The sequence below is a fragment of the Gymnoscopelus microlampas genome (genome assembly GCF_963454915.1).
Source record: "Gymnoscopelus microlampas genome assembly, chromosome: 20".
Lineage (NCBI taxonomy): Eukaryota > Metazoa > Chordata > Actinopteri > Myctophiformes > Myctophidae > Gymnoscopelus > Gymnoscopelus microlampas.
Genome location: NC_139957.1, coordinates 3958041 through 3971984, shown reverse-complemented (window position 1 = coordinate 3971984; position 13944 = coordinate 3958041). Strand labels below are relative to the sequence as shown.

The 13944-nt window shown below is 42.1% G+C and overlaps 1 protein-coding gene across 1 annotated transcript in view; it reads right to left on the bottom strand.

Moving 5' to 3' along the window:
- syne3 (spectrin repeat containing, nuclear envelope family member 3) overlaps positions 1 to 13944 on the bottom strand; it is a 106632-nt gene that overhangs the window by 68802 nt on the left and 23886 nt on the right. The window contains exons 5-7 of the mRNA XM_084045241.1: positions 10936 to 11091; positions 10068 to 10433; positions 5319 to 5455 (exon numbers count right to left, since the gene is read on the bottom strand). Of these exons, the coding sequence (XP_083901367.1) occupies positions 5319 to 5455; positions 10068 to 10433; positions 10936 to 11091 (659 nt within the window). The remainder of the gene's footprint in view (positions 1 to 5318; positions 5456 to 10067; positions 10434 to 10935; positions 11092 to 13944) is intronic.

The window sequence follows — 13944 nt, the reverse complement described above, 5'->3', positions numbered from 1 at the left end:
TGAGAACCACTGATTATTATTATAGCAACATAGTTTTTTTTCATAAAAACTGTTAGGATTTAGAAGACATTTTTAGAACCCCCAAAAGCAAAGATTTGAGTTTCAAATATTCACTTAAAAAAAATACATACATATTCAAATATTTGCACAAACTTTCACGCTTTGTCAAAAAATAGCAGATCTACAAGCTCATAGCCTAAGAAAAAGAATGAAATCAATCAAAGAAAGAAATCAAAAAATGACACAGATGCGTTCCCGGTCTTCATGGGTTAAGTGAAGTCACAATAGTTCACCACCACAACAACAACTCCCACATACATCCACACACACAGCGCTTGCAAAGTGTTGATTGCTCCGCCAGGGGGGCTATAGCGCTGAGATCAGAGCTAATCAGTATGGTGTGGGATGTGGCATGTGCTACAGGCAGTTGATCTATGCAAATCGGGGGCGGGCGTCTGCACGCACGCAGCGCTCGGCAGTGTTCAAAGTGCCAACACCTTAGCTATGCTTCCTCAGATCCATTCAACAATAACAATGAATAAATCAAAAGTGGAATATCCTCGCCGGTGTCGGGGGGGGAAACCTTGTATGTCCAAACCCGTTCCTTTTTATATATTTAATCCATTAAGACCTGAGGCGATTCTTTAAAAAAATTGAAATCCTAACAGTTTTTTGAAAAAAATCGAACAAAAAAAAAAATCAAGATTTTTCAAAAATAGCAGATCTACAAGCTCATAGCGCGGCACTCGGTGCCGCGCTATGAGCTTGTATATCTGTTATTTTTGAATAGCCAAAGAAATCTAAAGTGACAAAGATGCGTTCCAGGTCTTAATGGGTTAAAAAAGAAAAGAGTGAAAATAGCCGATCTGCAAGCTCACAACGTGACGCGCTGCGAGCTTGTAGATCGGCTATTTTCATTACTTTTAGTAGGCCCTACTAAACGAATGCTCTACTTTTTTTGTTGGGGGCTTTTATGCCTTTATTTGACAGGACATTAGGCTGACAGGGAATGGGGAGAGAGATGGGGAGTGACATGCAGGCAAAGGCCGCCGGGATCGGGAGTCGAACCCGCGACACGCTGTCAGGCTACATTGAGCCGAGGTGCCTTAATAGGGTATTCATTTACGGAAAAAAAACGTTCAAGTATGGAGATACTAGATTTCTGCCCCGACAGCAGCCGTCTGCAAGATGGCTTTCGAAATTGGGTGTAAATGTTACAGTACATATGAGAAACCAGTAGAAGCGAGAAAAGCGGAACGGGAAGCGCTCGGTTTTCCGGTGCGGCCGGGCTCCCCGAGGGAAACGAAACGCACCCCTGCACCCGGGGTGCTTTTTTTTTTTTTTGGCCAGGGCAGTCCGCACGGCGCCCCGGGCCTCGTCCCTTCCCGTTTCAGAGGTGAAAACGGGTGATCCCCGCTTTGTTTTTCTCACTTGTCCTCGTATCCCCATATACCCAACAGAATATCTGGATTATAACAACGGGTCCAATGTATTAACCCATTGAGACCTGAAGCCGATTCTACATGTCTCCTAAATCTCAACAGTTTTCTGAAAAACGTATGTTTCTATATCAGTGGTGCTCAATCTTTTTCATGTCAAGGACCCCCAAAATGATATGTATTTGGCCGCGGACCCCCATCAAAATATGTTGTTCCAGGGACCCCCAGAAGCAACGATTTGAGTTAAAAATGTTCGCTTTAAAAATATATATATTCAGAAGATTTGCACACATTTTCACGATTTTTCAAAAATAGCAGATCCACAAGCTCGTAGCGCGGCACTCGGTGCCGCGCTATGAGCTTGTATATCTGCTATTTTTGAATAGCCTAAAGTGTAAAATAATGCTTTTTAGCTCAAATCTAAAAATGACACAGTTCCAGGTCTCAATGGGTTAACGAGATGTCCCACTAATTGGAAGGCGCGAGTTAATCTCATCCCGGGTTACGAATGTTAAATGAAATGAGCTGGAAGAAAACATGTGAATTATCCTCGCTAATTGAAGGTTATGACCGTTCATAGAAACTATTCACCATACTAATTAGAAATCATAAAAACTTTAAAACTTTTTACTCTTGGTCGGACTCCGGATGACCCCGTGTAGCACTCTATTGTAACCCAATTCTCTACAACTGTTCATTAACACTAGCATTCCACAAACAGTATTTATACAGCATATCGTTGCTATCAGGCAGAAACCTTGTATCTCCATGCATCAACTTTTTTTTTTGTTCCCATAAATGAATGCCCTACTTCATAGGAATCTACAAGCGTGTAGATTGGCCATTTTTGTGTTAACCCATTAAGACCTGGAACTGTGTCATTTTTAGATTTGAGCTAAAAATCATTATTTTACACTTTGGGCTATTCAAAAATAGCAGATATACAAGCTCATAGCGCGGCACCGAGTGCCGCGCTACGAGCTTGTAGATCTGCTATTTTTGAAAATGCGTGAAAATGTGTGCAAATCTTTGAATATATATATTTTTAAAGCGAACATTTTTAACTCGAATCTTTGCTTCTGGGGGTCCCTGGAACTAAATATTTTGATGGGGGTCCGTGGCCAAATATATATCATTGTTGGGGTCCTTGACATGAAAAAGATTGAGCACCACTGATATAGAAACATACGTTTTTCAGAAAACTGTTGAGATTTAGGAGACATGTAGAATCGGCTTCAGGTCTCAATGGGTTAAACATGTTAACACATTGACTGCCAGAGTTTATTCCAAATTTACCCCCTTGGCTGCCAGCGATTTGCGTGTTTTTTTGTTTTCTCTATTTTCTGCATTTAAATGCATTTAAGTTTCTCAGGCCATGGTTTTGAACACATACGACGATCGACCAGCAGAGCGCAGCAAAATGACACCCTCGATGACTCGCTGACTCGCCCCCCCCTCCCTCCAGGCTCAAACAGTCAAAACAACATGAACCGGATGTGATTGTCTTCGACAATCTCTGATCGGCTTGTGATACGATGTGATACACGACGACGATGCCTGATCGTCACCCGGACCAAAGAAAATAAAAGGGGAGCTTTCCCTTTGTATTTTATAGCGTGTCCAAAAAAGGGTTTTTCTCTATTCTGGACGAAAATGACCGGAGAAAAACGATGTGACCCGGAAACGAATTTTTTTTTTTACATCCGGCTTCGGGTGAGTGTGACGTAGGCGGAAAACGAAAGTGATGATGAAAAGTAAACAGACCCGCGCGATCACAGATGAAACCAATGAAAATACCTAATATCGAGATAACTCGATCTAGGCAGTCGAGCGCTGGATTACTATTATCGAGTTAACTCGATCTAGGCAGTCGATGTGTTAAAATGACTAAAAAATAACTACATTGGATCCATATACCAATTATTTGTTTACAAACATTGAGACCGGTTTCATGTAATCAATTCCCGACAGATCCCCAAACCCGTTGTTTTGGGGAGCGCTGGTTTCATTTCCTTCAACGTCCTCTTGTGTGTAGGCTGATTAGGCACTCCCTAGCGAGACATATGGACTTCGTCAATAACTGACAATAACGCGACGGAGCATAAATTAGGCTCGGGGGGGCTGCAGCTGATGGAAATCATGCCGAGCAGACAGGTTCTGCTGCCGTGAGTATAGGGAGCGCTCCCTCCGTTCTAATGACAGCGAATGGAGGTGGGGTTTGGAGGACAACGGCTGTGAGAATTGCTGTTATTGTTTACACACAACTGAAACCAAGGAGTGTTTATTTCAGAGGGGGAGATCACATTAACTCAGTTGGCAGAGACATTAAGTCTCTGCCAATGACGTCTTTTGACTGCTGTAAATCGAGTGCCCACACCAACGTTTTTTTGTTTGTTTTTCCAGTGGTGGAAAAGTAAGTCCATTTACTGTACTTAAGTACCCTTTTGAGGTAGAGTATTTACAATTTCCAAAACTTTTACTCAGAGGCAAATATTGTACTTTTACTCCACTACAATTATTTGAGAACTTCAGTCACTAGTTACTCTTCAGATATAAATTATGATATTATAAAACATACATTAACCACTTTAGCCCTATTTTATACCTAGGCTATTTGAAAATAGCCGATCTGCAAGCTCATTGTGAGCTTGTAGATCTGCTATTTTCAAACATTTTAGCACTTTTACTTTTGGTACTTTAAGTACATTATGATGCCAATACTTTTGTACTTTTACCCAATGTTGAATTCTCGACTTTTACTTGCAACAGATTATTTCTATATTGCAGTATTGGTACTTTTCCTTAAGTAAAGAAATAATTTGAGTACTTTTTCCACCACTGCTATTGGAACACAGGGTTTTTTTTTCCTTCCATTTCCTGAAAAGCAACCGTTTTGGACACTCAAGGTTTCCACCCGACGGTGGCGATCATTTTGTGCACCTGCAGAAACGAGTCCTTTAACCCATTAAGACCTGAAGCCGATTCTACAAATGTCTTCTAAATCCTAACAGTTTTCTGAAAAACCTATGTTTCTATATCAGTGGTTCTCAAACTTATTCATGTCTAGGACCTCCAAAATGATATGTATTAGGCCGCGGACCCCCATCTCAAAATATGTTGTTCCAGGGACCCCCCCCAGAAGCAAAGATTTGAGTTAAAAATGTTCGCTTTAAAAGAATATAAATATATTAAATTTGCACACATTTTCTCGATTTTTCAAAAATAGCAGATCTACAAGCTCATAGCGCGGCACTCTGTGCCGCGCTATGAGCTTGTAGATCTGCTATTTTTGAATAGCCGAAGTGCAAAATATTAGCTCAAATCAAGAAGTGACACTGACGCGTTCCATTGCCTGCCAGAGTTTTTTCAGAACAGTCTGTAGCCTCTGCCAGGGTTTTGCCATGATTTTGGTACCTGTTCGCGTAGCCACAGATTTTTTTCCTCCAGTATGATTGATCCCCAGATGGTTTCTAATCACAGATGAGATTCAGGTGTGGTTTCACAAATGTCAACGAGGTCATTTTGACCTCGTTGACATGTGTTGTTTGATGTTTCAATATAGCTCAAAACCAGTAGTTTTAAACCAAAAAACAAAGTGAATTGTTTGTCCGTTTGAATTTTAACATTGAAGTGAATGGAGCAGCAAATCTTCGAACATTTTTAGCTCCTAATCTGTTCGTAATTCGACAAGGGTTGAAATTATAAAAAAAATAAAAAATAAAACATTTTTAATTTTTTTTTTTTTTTCCATGACGTATATATACGTCATTGGCGGACAACAGCTGATAATTAAAAGACGTATATATACGTCATTGGCAGCCATTGTGTTAATGGGTTAAATAAATAAAAAAAGGTTGGACAGCTTTCCCCTCTTCTTACCTCTGATGCTCCTTCACCACGGCCAGGACGTCGTCGGAGAGGTGGCGAGAGTCCTCCGAGAATCGGAAGAGTTCCTTGAGCTGAGCCTTGAGGTGCTCCACCTGAGCCTCCTCTGCCTCCAGGGTGCTCTTCACGCCCTACGAAGACACATGTGAGATGGATAATTAATTGATCAATTAATTATAATTAATTCATTATGTATGTATTAATTGAGACCTGATTTGATGCCGCGGGGGAAATTCGGTTTTCCCAGTTGATTGCAAGCCAAAGTGGTCAGACTAAAGGCCAATAGATACTCCTTGTATCACAGCGCAACGTGAGCTTGTAGATCGGCTATTTTCTAGAAGAATTTTAACATTTTTTAAACATTCGAGTACTTTTACTAAGTGTATTTTGACGCCAAACTCTTGTACTTTTCCTCAAGTCCATTTTTTTAAAAACAGGCCTCTTACTTGTAACAGATTATTTCTTTCTACCTTGTGGTATTGCTACCTTAACCCATTGAGACCTGAAGCCGATTCTACATGTCTCCTAAATCTCAACAGAATTCTGAAAAACGTATGTTTCTATATCAGTGGTGCTCAATCTTTTTCATGTCAAGGACCCCCAAAATTATATGTATTTGGCCACGGACCCCCATCAAAATATTTTGTTCCAGGGACCCCCAGAAGCAAAGATTTGAGTTTAAAATGTTCGCTCTAAAAATATATATATTCAAAGATTTGCACACATTTTCACGATTTTTGAATAGCCAAAGTGTAAAATAATGCTTTTTAGCTCAAATCTAAAAATGACACAGTTCCAGGTCTTAATGGGTTAAGACTACGTCTTCCGCCACTGGTGCAAAGTATCCTTTTCAACAGTCATTATCATTATGGGAAAAGGGAAAACAAGCAAGGAGTTCTTTCTTGCGCTAATTCATATATATATAATGTTGAAGCAAGATGTGAAAATGTGCTTCGGCGAAAAAAAACACCCCACTCATCAAAACATCCTAACTTTCTGCACACAAGAGATGAAAATGGCTTGGCCTTTGTCTATCCCGTCATTAAAGGGGCACTTCACTTGAAAACACTTCCTGGAGTCATTAATGCCACGGGCAACTTTTGTGTGGACCGAAGACGAGTTGCTTGATTCAATATTTGCGTTGTGTCTGGTAAAACGAATATCTAAATATTGAATCAAGCAACTTAAAAACTGTACATTTGGTTTAACCCATTAAGACCTGAAACACATCTGTGTCACTTTTTGATTTGAGCTAAAAAAATATTATTTTACACTTTGGCTATTCAAAAATATTTTTGAAAAATCGTGAAAATATGTGCAAATCTTTTAATATATATTGTTTTAAAGCGAAACATTTTTAACTCGAATCTATGCTTCTGGGGGTCCCTGGAACATATATTTTTAGATGGGGGTCCGTGGCCAAATACATATCATTTTGGGGGTCCTTGACATGGAAAAAAGAACCACTGATATTATGGCGACATACGTTTTTTCAAAAAACTGTTGACTCGCCCAGAAGCAAAGATTTGAGTTACAAATGTTCGCTTTTGTAACTCAAATCTCAAGATTTGCAAAAAAAATACGTTTTTTCAAAAATAGCAGATCTACAAGCTCATAGCGCGGCACTCGGTGCCGTGCTATGAGCTTGTATATCTGCTATTTTTGAATATCCAAAGTGTAAAATAATGCTTTTTTAGCTCAAATCAAAAAGTGACACAGATGCGTCCCAGGTCTTAGTGGGTTAAAACAGGGCGTTCCTGGAACGTCCTGTGCTAAGCCTAATTTATGCTCAGTCATGCCAGGAAAGCCACTCAGTGTCACATAGCGGCTTCCATGGCTGTCCCGGGTGCCTCTGCTCTGTGTCGAGTTCGTCACACGATGTAACACAGGGCGTGCCCGGAACGCCCTGTGTGCAACGCCTTGTCTGGATAAGAAAAAGGTTGACAAATTATTAAAAAGGCTGACAACAGGCAAACACACAAGTGTGACAGCGTGAGATAACCGCTCTCAACACCACCACAGCTTATCTTCGTCGTCATCCGCAAAACCACCTCCGTTCAGGTATTCCGGCCTCGGGGCATGCAGGCCCGTTCTACCAGAGGTACTTAAAGTGTCAACACTTCTACCAATCAGGTATTCAAACCAATCTTTAGCAAGATTGCTCGTAAAACGTTTTACTGTCCTGGTGACAACACTGCAGTTTGAGGGCATGCAGTCAAGTCACGTCTCGCTCGTCTGTATTGTCGCTGACAGGGAGAAGTGGTTGATGGAATGAAAAAGAGGAAGGAACGGAAAAGGTGAGCACGCCACTGGATGAGGTGGCAAAAAGGAGAGGGTTTGAGGAGGAGAGAGAAGAGAAGGAAGAATAGAAGAAGTGGTGGAAAAAAAGTACTCACATTATTTACTTACGTAAAAGTACCAATACGGCAATGTAGAAATACTCTGTTACAAGTGAAAGTCCAAAATTCAAAATGTGCTTGAGTAAAAGTACAAAAGTATTGGTATAACAATGTACTTAAAGTATCAAAAGTAAAAGTACAAAAATGTTTGAAAATAGCAGATCTACAAGCTCACAACGCGTCGCGATGCGACGCGTTGAGAGCTTGTAGATCTGCTATTTTCAAATGGCCTAAGTATAAAATAGGGCTAAAGTGGCTAATGTATGTTTTATAATATCATAATGTATATCTAAAAAGTAACTAAAGTTTTCAAATAATTGTAGTGGAGTAAAAGTACAATATTTGCCTCTGAGATGTAGTGGAGTAGAAGTAAAAGTATAGACAATTGGAAATACTCCAGTGAAGTAAAAGTACCTCAAAATTGTACTTAAGTACTGTACTTGAGTAAATGTACTTGGTTACTTTACACCACTGCTGACGGGGAGAAGTGGTTGTTGGAATGAAAAAGGAATGAAAAAGGTGAGCACGCCACTGGATGAGGTGGCAAAAAGGAGAGGGTTTGAGGAGGAGGAGAGAAGAGAAGGACGAATAGAAGAATCCTTGCTCTGTTTTGAAAGGACAAAGAAAGAACATTTATTTCCTTCAGCAAAATTGTAGAAAAATAAATAAATACATTTGTTTGGGAGTGCACCAGCAAAGGGATGAGAAATGAGCAGCCAACGTGAGACAAAAAAAGATAAAATGAAATAAATATAAAGAAGTCCACAAAGTCTATTAACCTACCGGTCTGTATCTATGGTCTGTATGCGTTCGTTCGTGTTTGTTTATCGTTGCTGTCGGGCAGAGCGAAATAGCCAATCTACAAGAGTTTTGACCTTGTAGATCTGCTATTTTTGCAACTTTTTGATATTAGACTCAGATATTATGAGGGTTTTTCCCCCCGAAAGCTACGTTATATAACTCTAACTGTGTTAGGCCTAGTTTGTCTGTTTACTTGAAACATTCACTCAGTGGTAGCATTGTATTCATATTAGGCCTCAATAGATACATAAAATAAATATATCCTACATATAATTAACGGAATGTCAGTCAGTCAGTCAGCCTGCCGTGCGTGGTTCTCCTCAGTGGCTGAAGCAATTGCTCTGCACTTGCACATGGCCATTCATCATTAGCAAATGGCCACCGTGAGGAAGCCTGTTTTTCACTTCACCCAAACTCAAAGCTGTTTATGAGCGTTTTTATGTTAAAGAATATCGGCATGGTAACAGCCCCTTGATCTATGGGTTGGCCCCTCCCGATAGATGGGATGAATGATCCAACTGCGCATGCGTCGAAATCCACAGACCCACTCTGTTAGGACTGTTGCCGTCTGGCACAAGCACACACAGAGAACGTGCTTATGTGTGTGTCTGTGTGTGCACTGTGGGTCCAGGACACGGTGACGGGACGCGACGCGTGCGCGCGTGCAGGGCGTGTGTGTGGGAGGGAGGCGCAACGCGTGCGTGCTGTGTGTGTCTGTGTGGGTTCGCATGTGTGTGTTCACTGTGGGTCCGGGATGTGGCGAAGGGACACGTGCGGGTCCATCCGCCTTTGTGTGTGTGTGTGTGTGTGTGTGTGGACACGATAACGCGCATGCGTGTGTGTGTGTTGGAACTGTTGCAGGTACCAACAGTCACTTTCCATCCCCGATATACTGTCTGTGCACAGCGCATAACACAAACTGCCCTTTGGGTGCTTATATCCCCCGACGGGTATGGCCTAGTTGTTTACAATAGGCTCTATTCACAGCAGCCATTTTGAAGAGAAATAGGGCCTCTTCTTACTTCCTTCACAGGTTGTTACCAATGACACTAATGAAGGCTCTGTTCCATTCTGGTCAAACAGAGGTCAGGGTGTTGCCTCACTGGAAACACTCTGCTACACCAGTGAGTCTCAAAGTGTGGTCCAGGGACCCTCATGGTTCCTTGAGGGGGTTCCAAATGGCCCCTTAGAAGGTGTGTAACTCTGAGAGCGTACAAATGGAACCAAATGGACCCTACGGGTCCATTTGGTTCCATTTGTACGCTCTCAGAGTTATGGGGGTCCTTGAAATTAAAAGGTTTGAGAACCACTGTGCTACACTAAATGGAACAGAGCCTTCATTAGTGTCATTGGTAACACCTGTGAAGGAAGCAAGGAAGAGGCCCAATTTCTGTCCAATATGGCTGCTGTGCATAGAGCCTATTATATAAAAAAGAGAATTCCTCCTTTCCAAACCAAACCCTACCTGAACCGACCCATTTACAAAACAAAAGAATCACATACGCAGTAGCCTGTTTTTTTTCTCCCTAGACCACACACACACCGTGTACTTCCTCCACTGTCCCACCATCTGCTCTTCCGTCCGCTCTCCGGCCTCGCGCCGCCGCCCCTCCTCCTCCTCCTCCAGCTCGCGGCCCACCCCGCGGAGCAGCGCCGCGAGGCGGGCCACGTCCTCGGCGAGGCGCCGGCACCGGGCCACGTACTGGCCGTGGCAGTCCCGGCTGGAGCGCAGGCCGTCGCCCGCCTCGCACAGGCCCTGCCGCAGCCTCTGCCAGCCCAGGCGCAGCTCCTCCGCCTCCTCCACGGCCGCCTCGGCCCCCCGCGGCGAGGTGTTGGCCCGCACCGCCTCCGCCACCCGCTCGATGTGCTGCAGGGTGCTCTCCTCGCCGGCCACGCTGTCGTCCAAGGCCTGCGGGGGCGGGGGAGGACAAGAGAGACGGGGTTTTTTATTACGTTATATCATGGATTAACCATTCAAACCGGGAACGCATCCTGTGTCACTTCTTGTGATTTCTTTGGCCATTCAAAAATAGCAGATATACAAGCTCATAGCACGGCACCGATCTTAAGGTCTTAAAAAATCTAGTTTTGTCAGGCCATGTCCCAATCTGTGATTTGTGAAACAGCGTGAAAAAGAGAATTTAGCTATTGCTTTCCAAAAAGTTGCTGCTCCATTCACTTCAATGTTAAAAAAATATATTTTTACAAAAAAAAAAAATCTAAAATTATTCTTTATTATTATTTTTTTTTTCATTTTTCCGTTTGTCACAAATAACCAGGAGATAACACGTAAAAGTCTGAAATAAACATGACAACCAAAAGAAAAACAGAAAAGTTTCACTCTGGATGTCCTTGCTGTCTTGTTTGTTTGCTCGCTGTAAAAGAAACATGTTTTTTTTTGTCCTCGTCACCTGCAATGCTTTGAGCCTGTTCTCGGCTGTATCCTTCTTGTCCAACAGCTCGCTGAGCTCCTTGGTCTTTGACAGCAGCCACGCCTGGAACTTGTGAACACAGCCCTTGTACATCTGGTGCTCCTCCGCGATCTTCTGAAGCTGCAACAGGCGCTCCTGCGTGGTGTTTACGCCGAGAGAGAATCAAGCGGGATGTCAAAGCGTTAGGATCATAAGGTTTAACTAAAATAACACTGTTTGATCAGGGGCTTTTTTGGATGAATCTCAAAAAGACCTCCCGTTCCCTCATTAAAAAAAAAACGAATTCTGTTTTAACCCATTAAGACAGGGAACGCATCTGTGTGTCATTTCAAGATTTCTTTGGCTATTCAAAAATAGCAGATATACAAGCTCATAGCGCACAAGCTTGTAGATCTGCTATTTTAGAAACATCATGAAAATGTGTGCAAATCTTTGAAAACTATTTTTTTTGGGCTAAAGCGAGAAGAAAAAAAATCCAATCTGTGCTTCTGGGGGGTCCCTGGAACAACATATTTTGAGATGGGGGGGGTCCGTGGCCAAATACATATCATTTTGGGGGTCCTTGACATGAAGAAAGTTTGAGAACCACTGCAGCAACTTACAGCAACATACGTTTTTTGTTAGGATTTAGAAGACATTTGTAGAATCCCCAGAAGCAAAGATTAGAGCTACAAATGTTAGCTTTAAAAAACATATATTCAAAGATTTACACAGATTTTGCTATTTTTTCCCCCCTCAAAAATAGCAGATCTACAAGCTCTGAGCTTGTATACTGTATCTGATATTTTTGAATAGCCAAAGCAATCTAAAAATGACACCGATTATTTCCCGGTCTAAATGGGTTAAGTACAGTATGTTATTTTAACAGCAAAGGACGTCCAAATTCCTGACAACAAAAAAATCTGAAACAATAGATCAGAGAGCAGACAAGAATATGGTTCTGCTGAACAATAGCCATTGGAAAGCTGGTAACAAAAGACACGGGTGCGAGGCAACATCTCTGTGAGTCCGTGGGTAATGCCTGAGAGTATATATCATATAGTTGCTGTCGAGCAGAAACCTCCTATGTCCATATTTTAACGTTTTGCGTTTTTTCGTAAATAAACGCCCTACTTGATCATACTACAGCCTCACACAAAAGCATCAAAAGTAGCAGATCCGCAAGCGGCGCGTTTCGAGCTTGTAGATCTGCTACTCACCGTGCACAGAAAATAGCAGATTCACAAGCTCACAACGCGCCGCAAGCTTGTAGATCTGCTATTTTCGGTGAACAACACCGATGCACAGCAAAGAAAAAAAAAAACACCCTACCACGCACAAAAAAAAGGTCATGTTTTTAATAACAACACTCCCCTTTGAATCAGTTCTTTGCCACCAGACGGCCTTTTTGGAATGAGTGTGAACCACTAAAATGAGTTTGTTTGATATAGTACACCAAAGTCAGACTCTTTTGTGCCTGACATTTCAAACAGCCACATGAAAAAAGTGAAGAGGAACCCTGCCGTCCGTTCGTCTGTCTCGCTGTAAATAGCAGCTAGCACCAAAACAACAACATCATTGATAATGCACGCTGCTAAATAAAACAGTATCTGCAATGGAGATGCAAATCAGTTCCTTCTGGAGTAGCAAAAGGCAACTCCAGAAGGCTACTTCTTCCTGTTCCTAATTATCTGTTGACAATTACCTTCAGATAAATGCAACCTTTTCTGCAGGGACTCAATTCTGTTCCAAGCAGTTTTAAAGTCAAAACATACTGTGAGGTAGCAATTTCATTTTCCTTGTGTTGTTGAGGTTCAATCCAAATGAGTCAACTTGTTGCCGTCTCAAATATACTGGAAACTAAAAAGAAATATCTCACTCCTGCCCTCACCTAACCAGCCTACCACATGCACACACACACACACACACACACACACACACACACACACACAAACACACACAATCTCTTCAGCAAATGAATTTTCAATCATCTCCAGTCCTCTCTTCACACATAAATAAAAGGGGGGAAAAAATCCCCTACACTTTTAGAATAGATAAAGAATACTATACACACAGCACGTGCGCGCCTTCACAAGGCCTTCATATTAGCTGAAGCACAGTGGCTCTGCCGTTGCATTTTCTTAAGTGTTGACCAGTAGATTGACCGTGTAGCAGAACTGTATCTCTGTGAATGGTTTTCCCTTAAATGACCTGTGAGGTTTATGTTTCTTTTGTTGGGCACAGGCGATAGGCTCTATGCACTGAAGCCATATTGGTTAAGACAGAGGGCCTCTTCCTTCACAGGTGTTACCAATGATGATGCTACAGCAATTAAGGCTCTTGTTCCATTCTGGTCAAACAGAGTCAGGGTGCTGATATTGTGGAAACACTCTGCTACACCGTGGTGGGTCTCAAAGTGTGGTCCAGGTACCCTCATGGTTCCTTGAGGGGTTCCAAATGGATCCATTTGGTTCCACGTGTACACTCCCAGAGTTATGGGGGTCCTTGAAATTAAAATGTTTGAGAACCACTGTGCTACACTAAATGGAACAGAGCCTTAATTAGTACAAGTGGTAAGACCTTTGAAGGAAGTAAGGAAGAGGTCCAATTTCTTTCCAATATGGCTGCTGTGCATGGAGCCTATTCTCCTGCCCATCCCCCTCCCATACACTGGCACACCCTCCCACCAGCCACTCCATGTAGCCTACTTTCATATTTTCAGTCAAATCGGACTTCTGACTTACATAAGACAGAGGAAAGAGGAAGCCACAGGGAGATGGAGAGGAAATGATATTTTGTTTTGCCTTGACACACAGTTGAAAGACACAATGAAACCCAACATTGTTCATATTGACTTTCTCATATCTACCATTATGGAGAATATTGTCAGGCAGAAACCTTGTGTGTCCATATTTCAACTTGTTATGTTTTTTTTCCTTTTTTGTAAATTAATGCCCTACTTCTTCATACAACAGTGTCGAGCAAAAGTGTGAAAATAGCAGATCTACA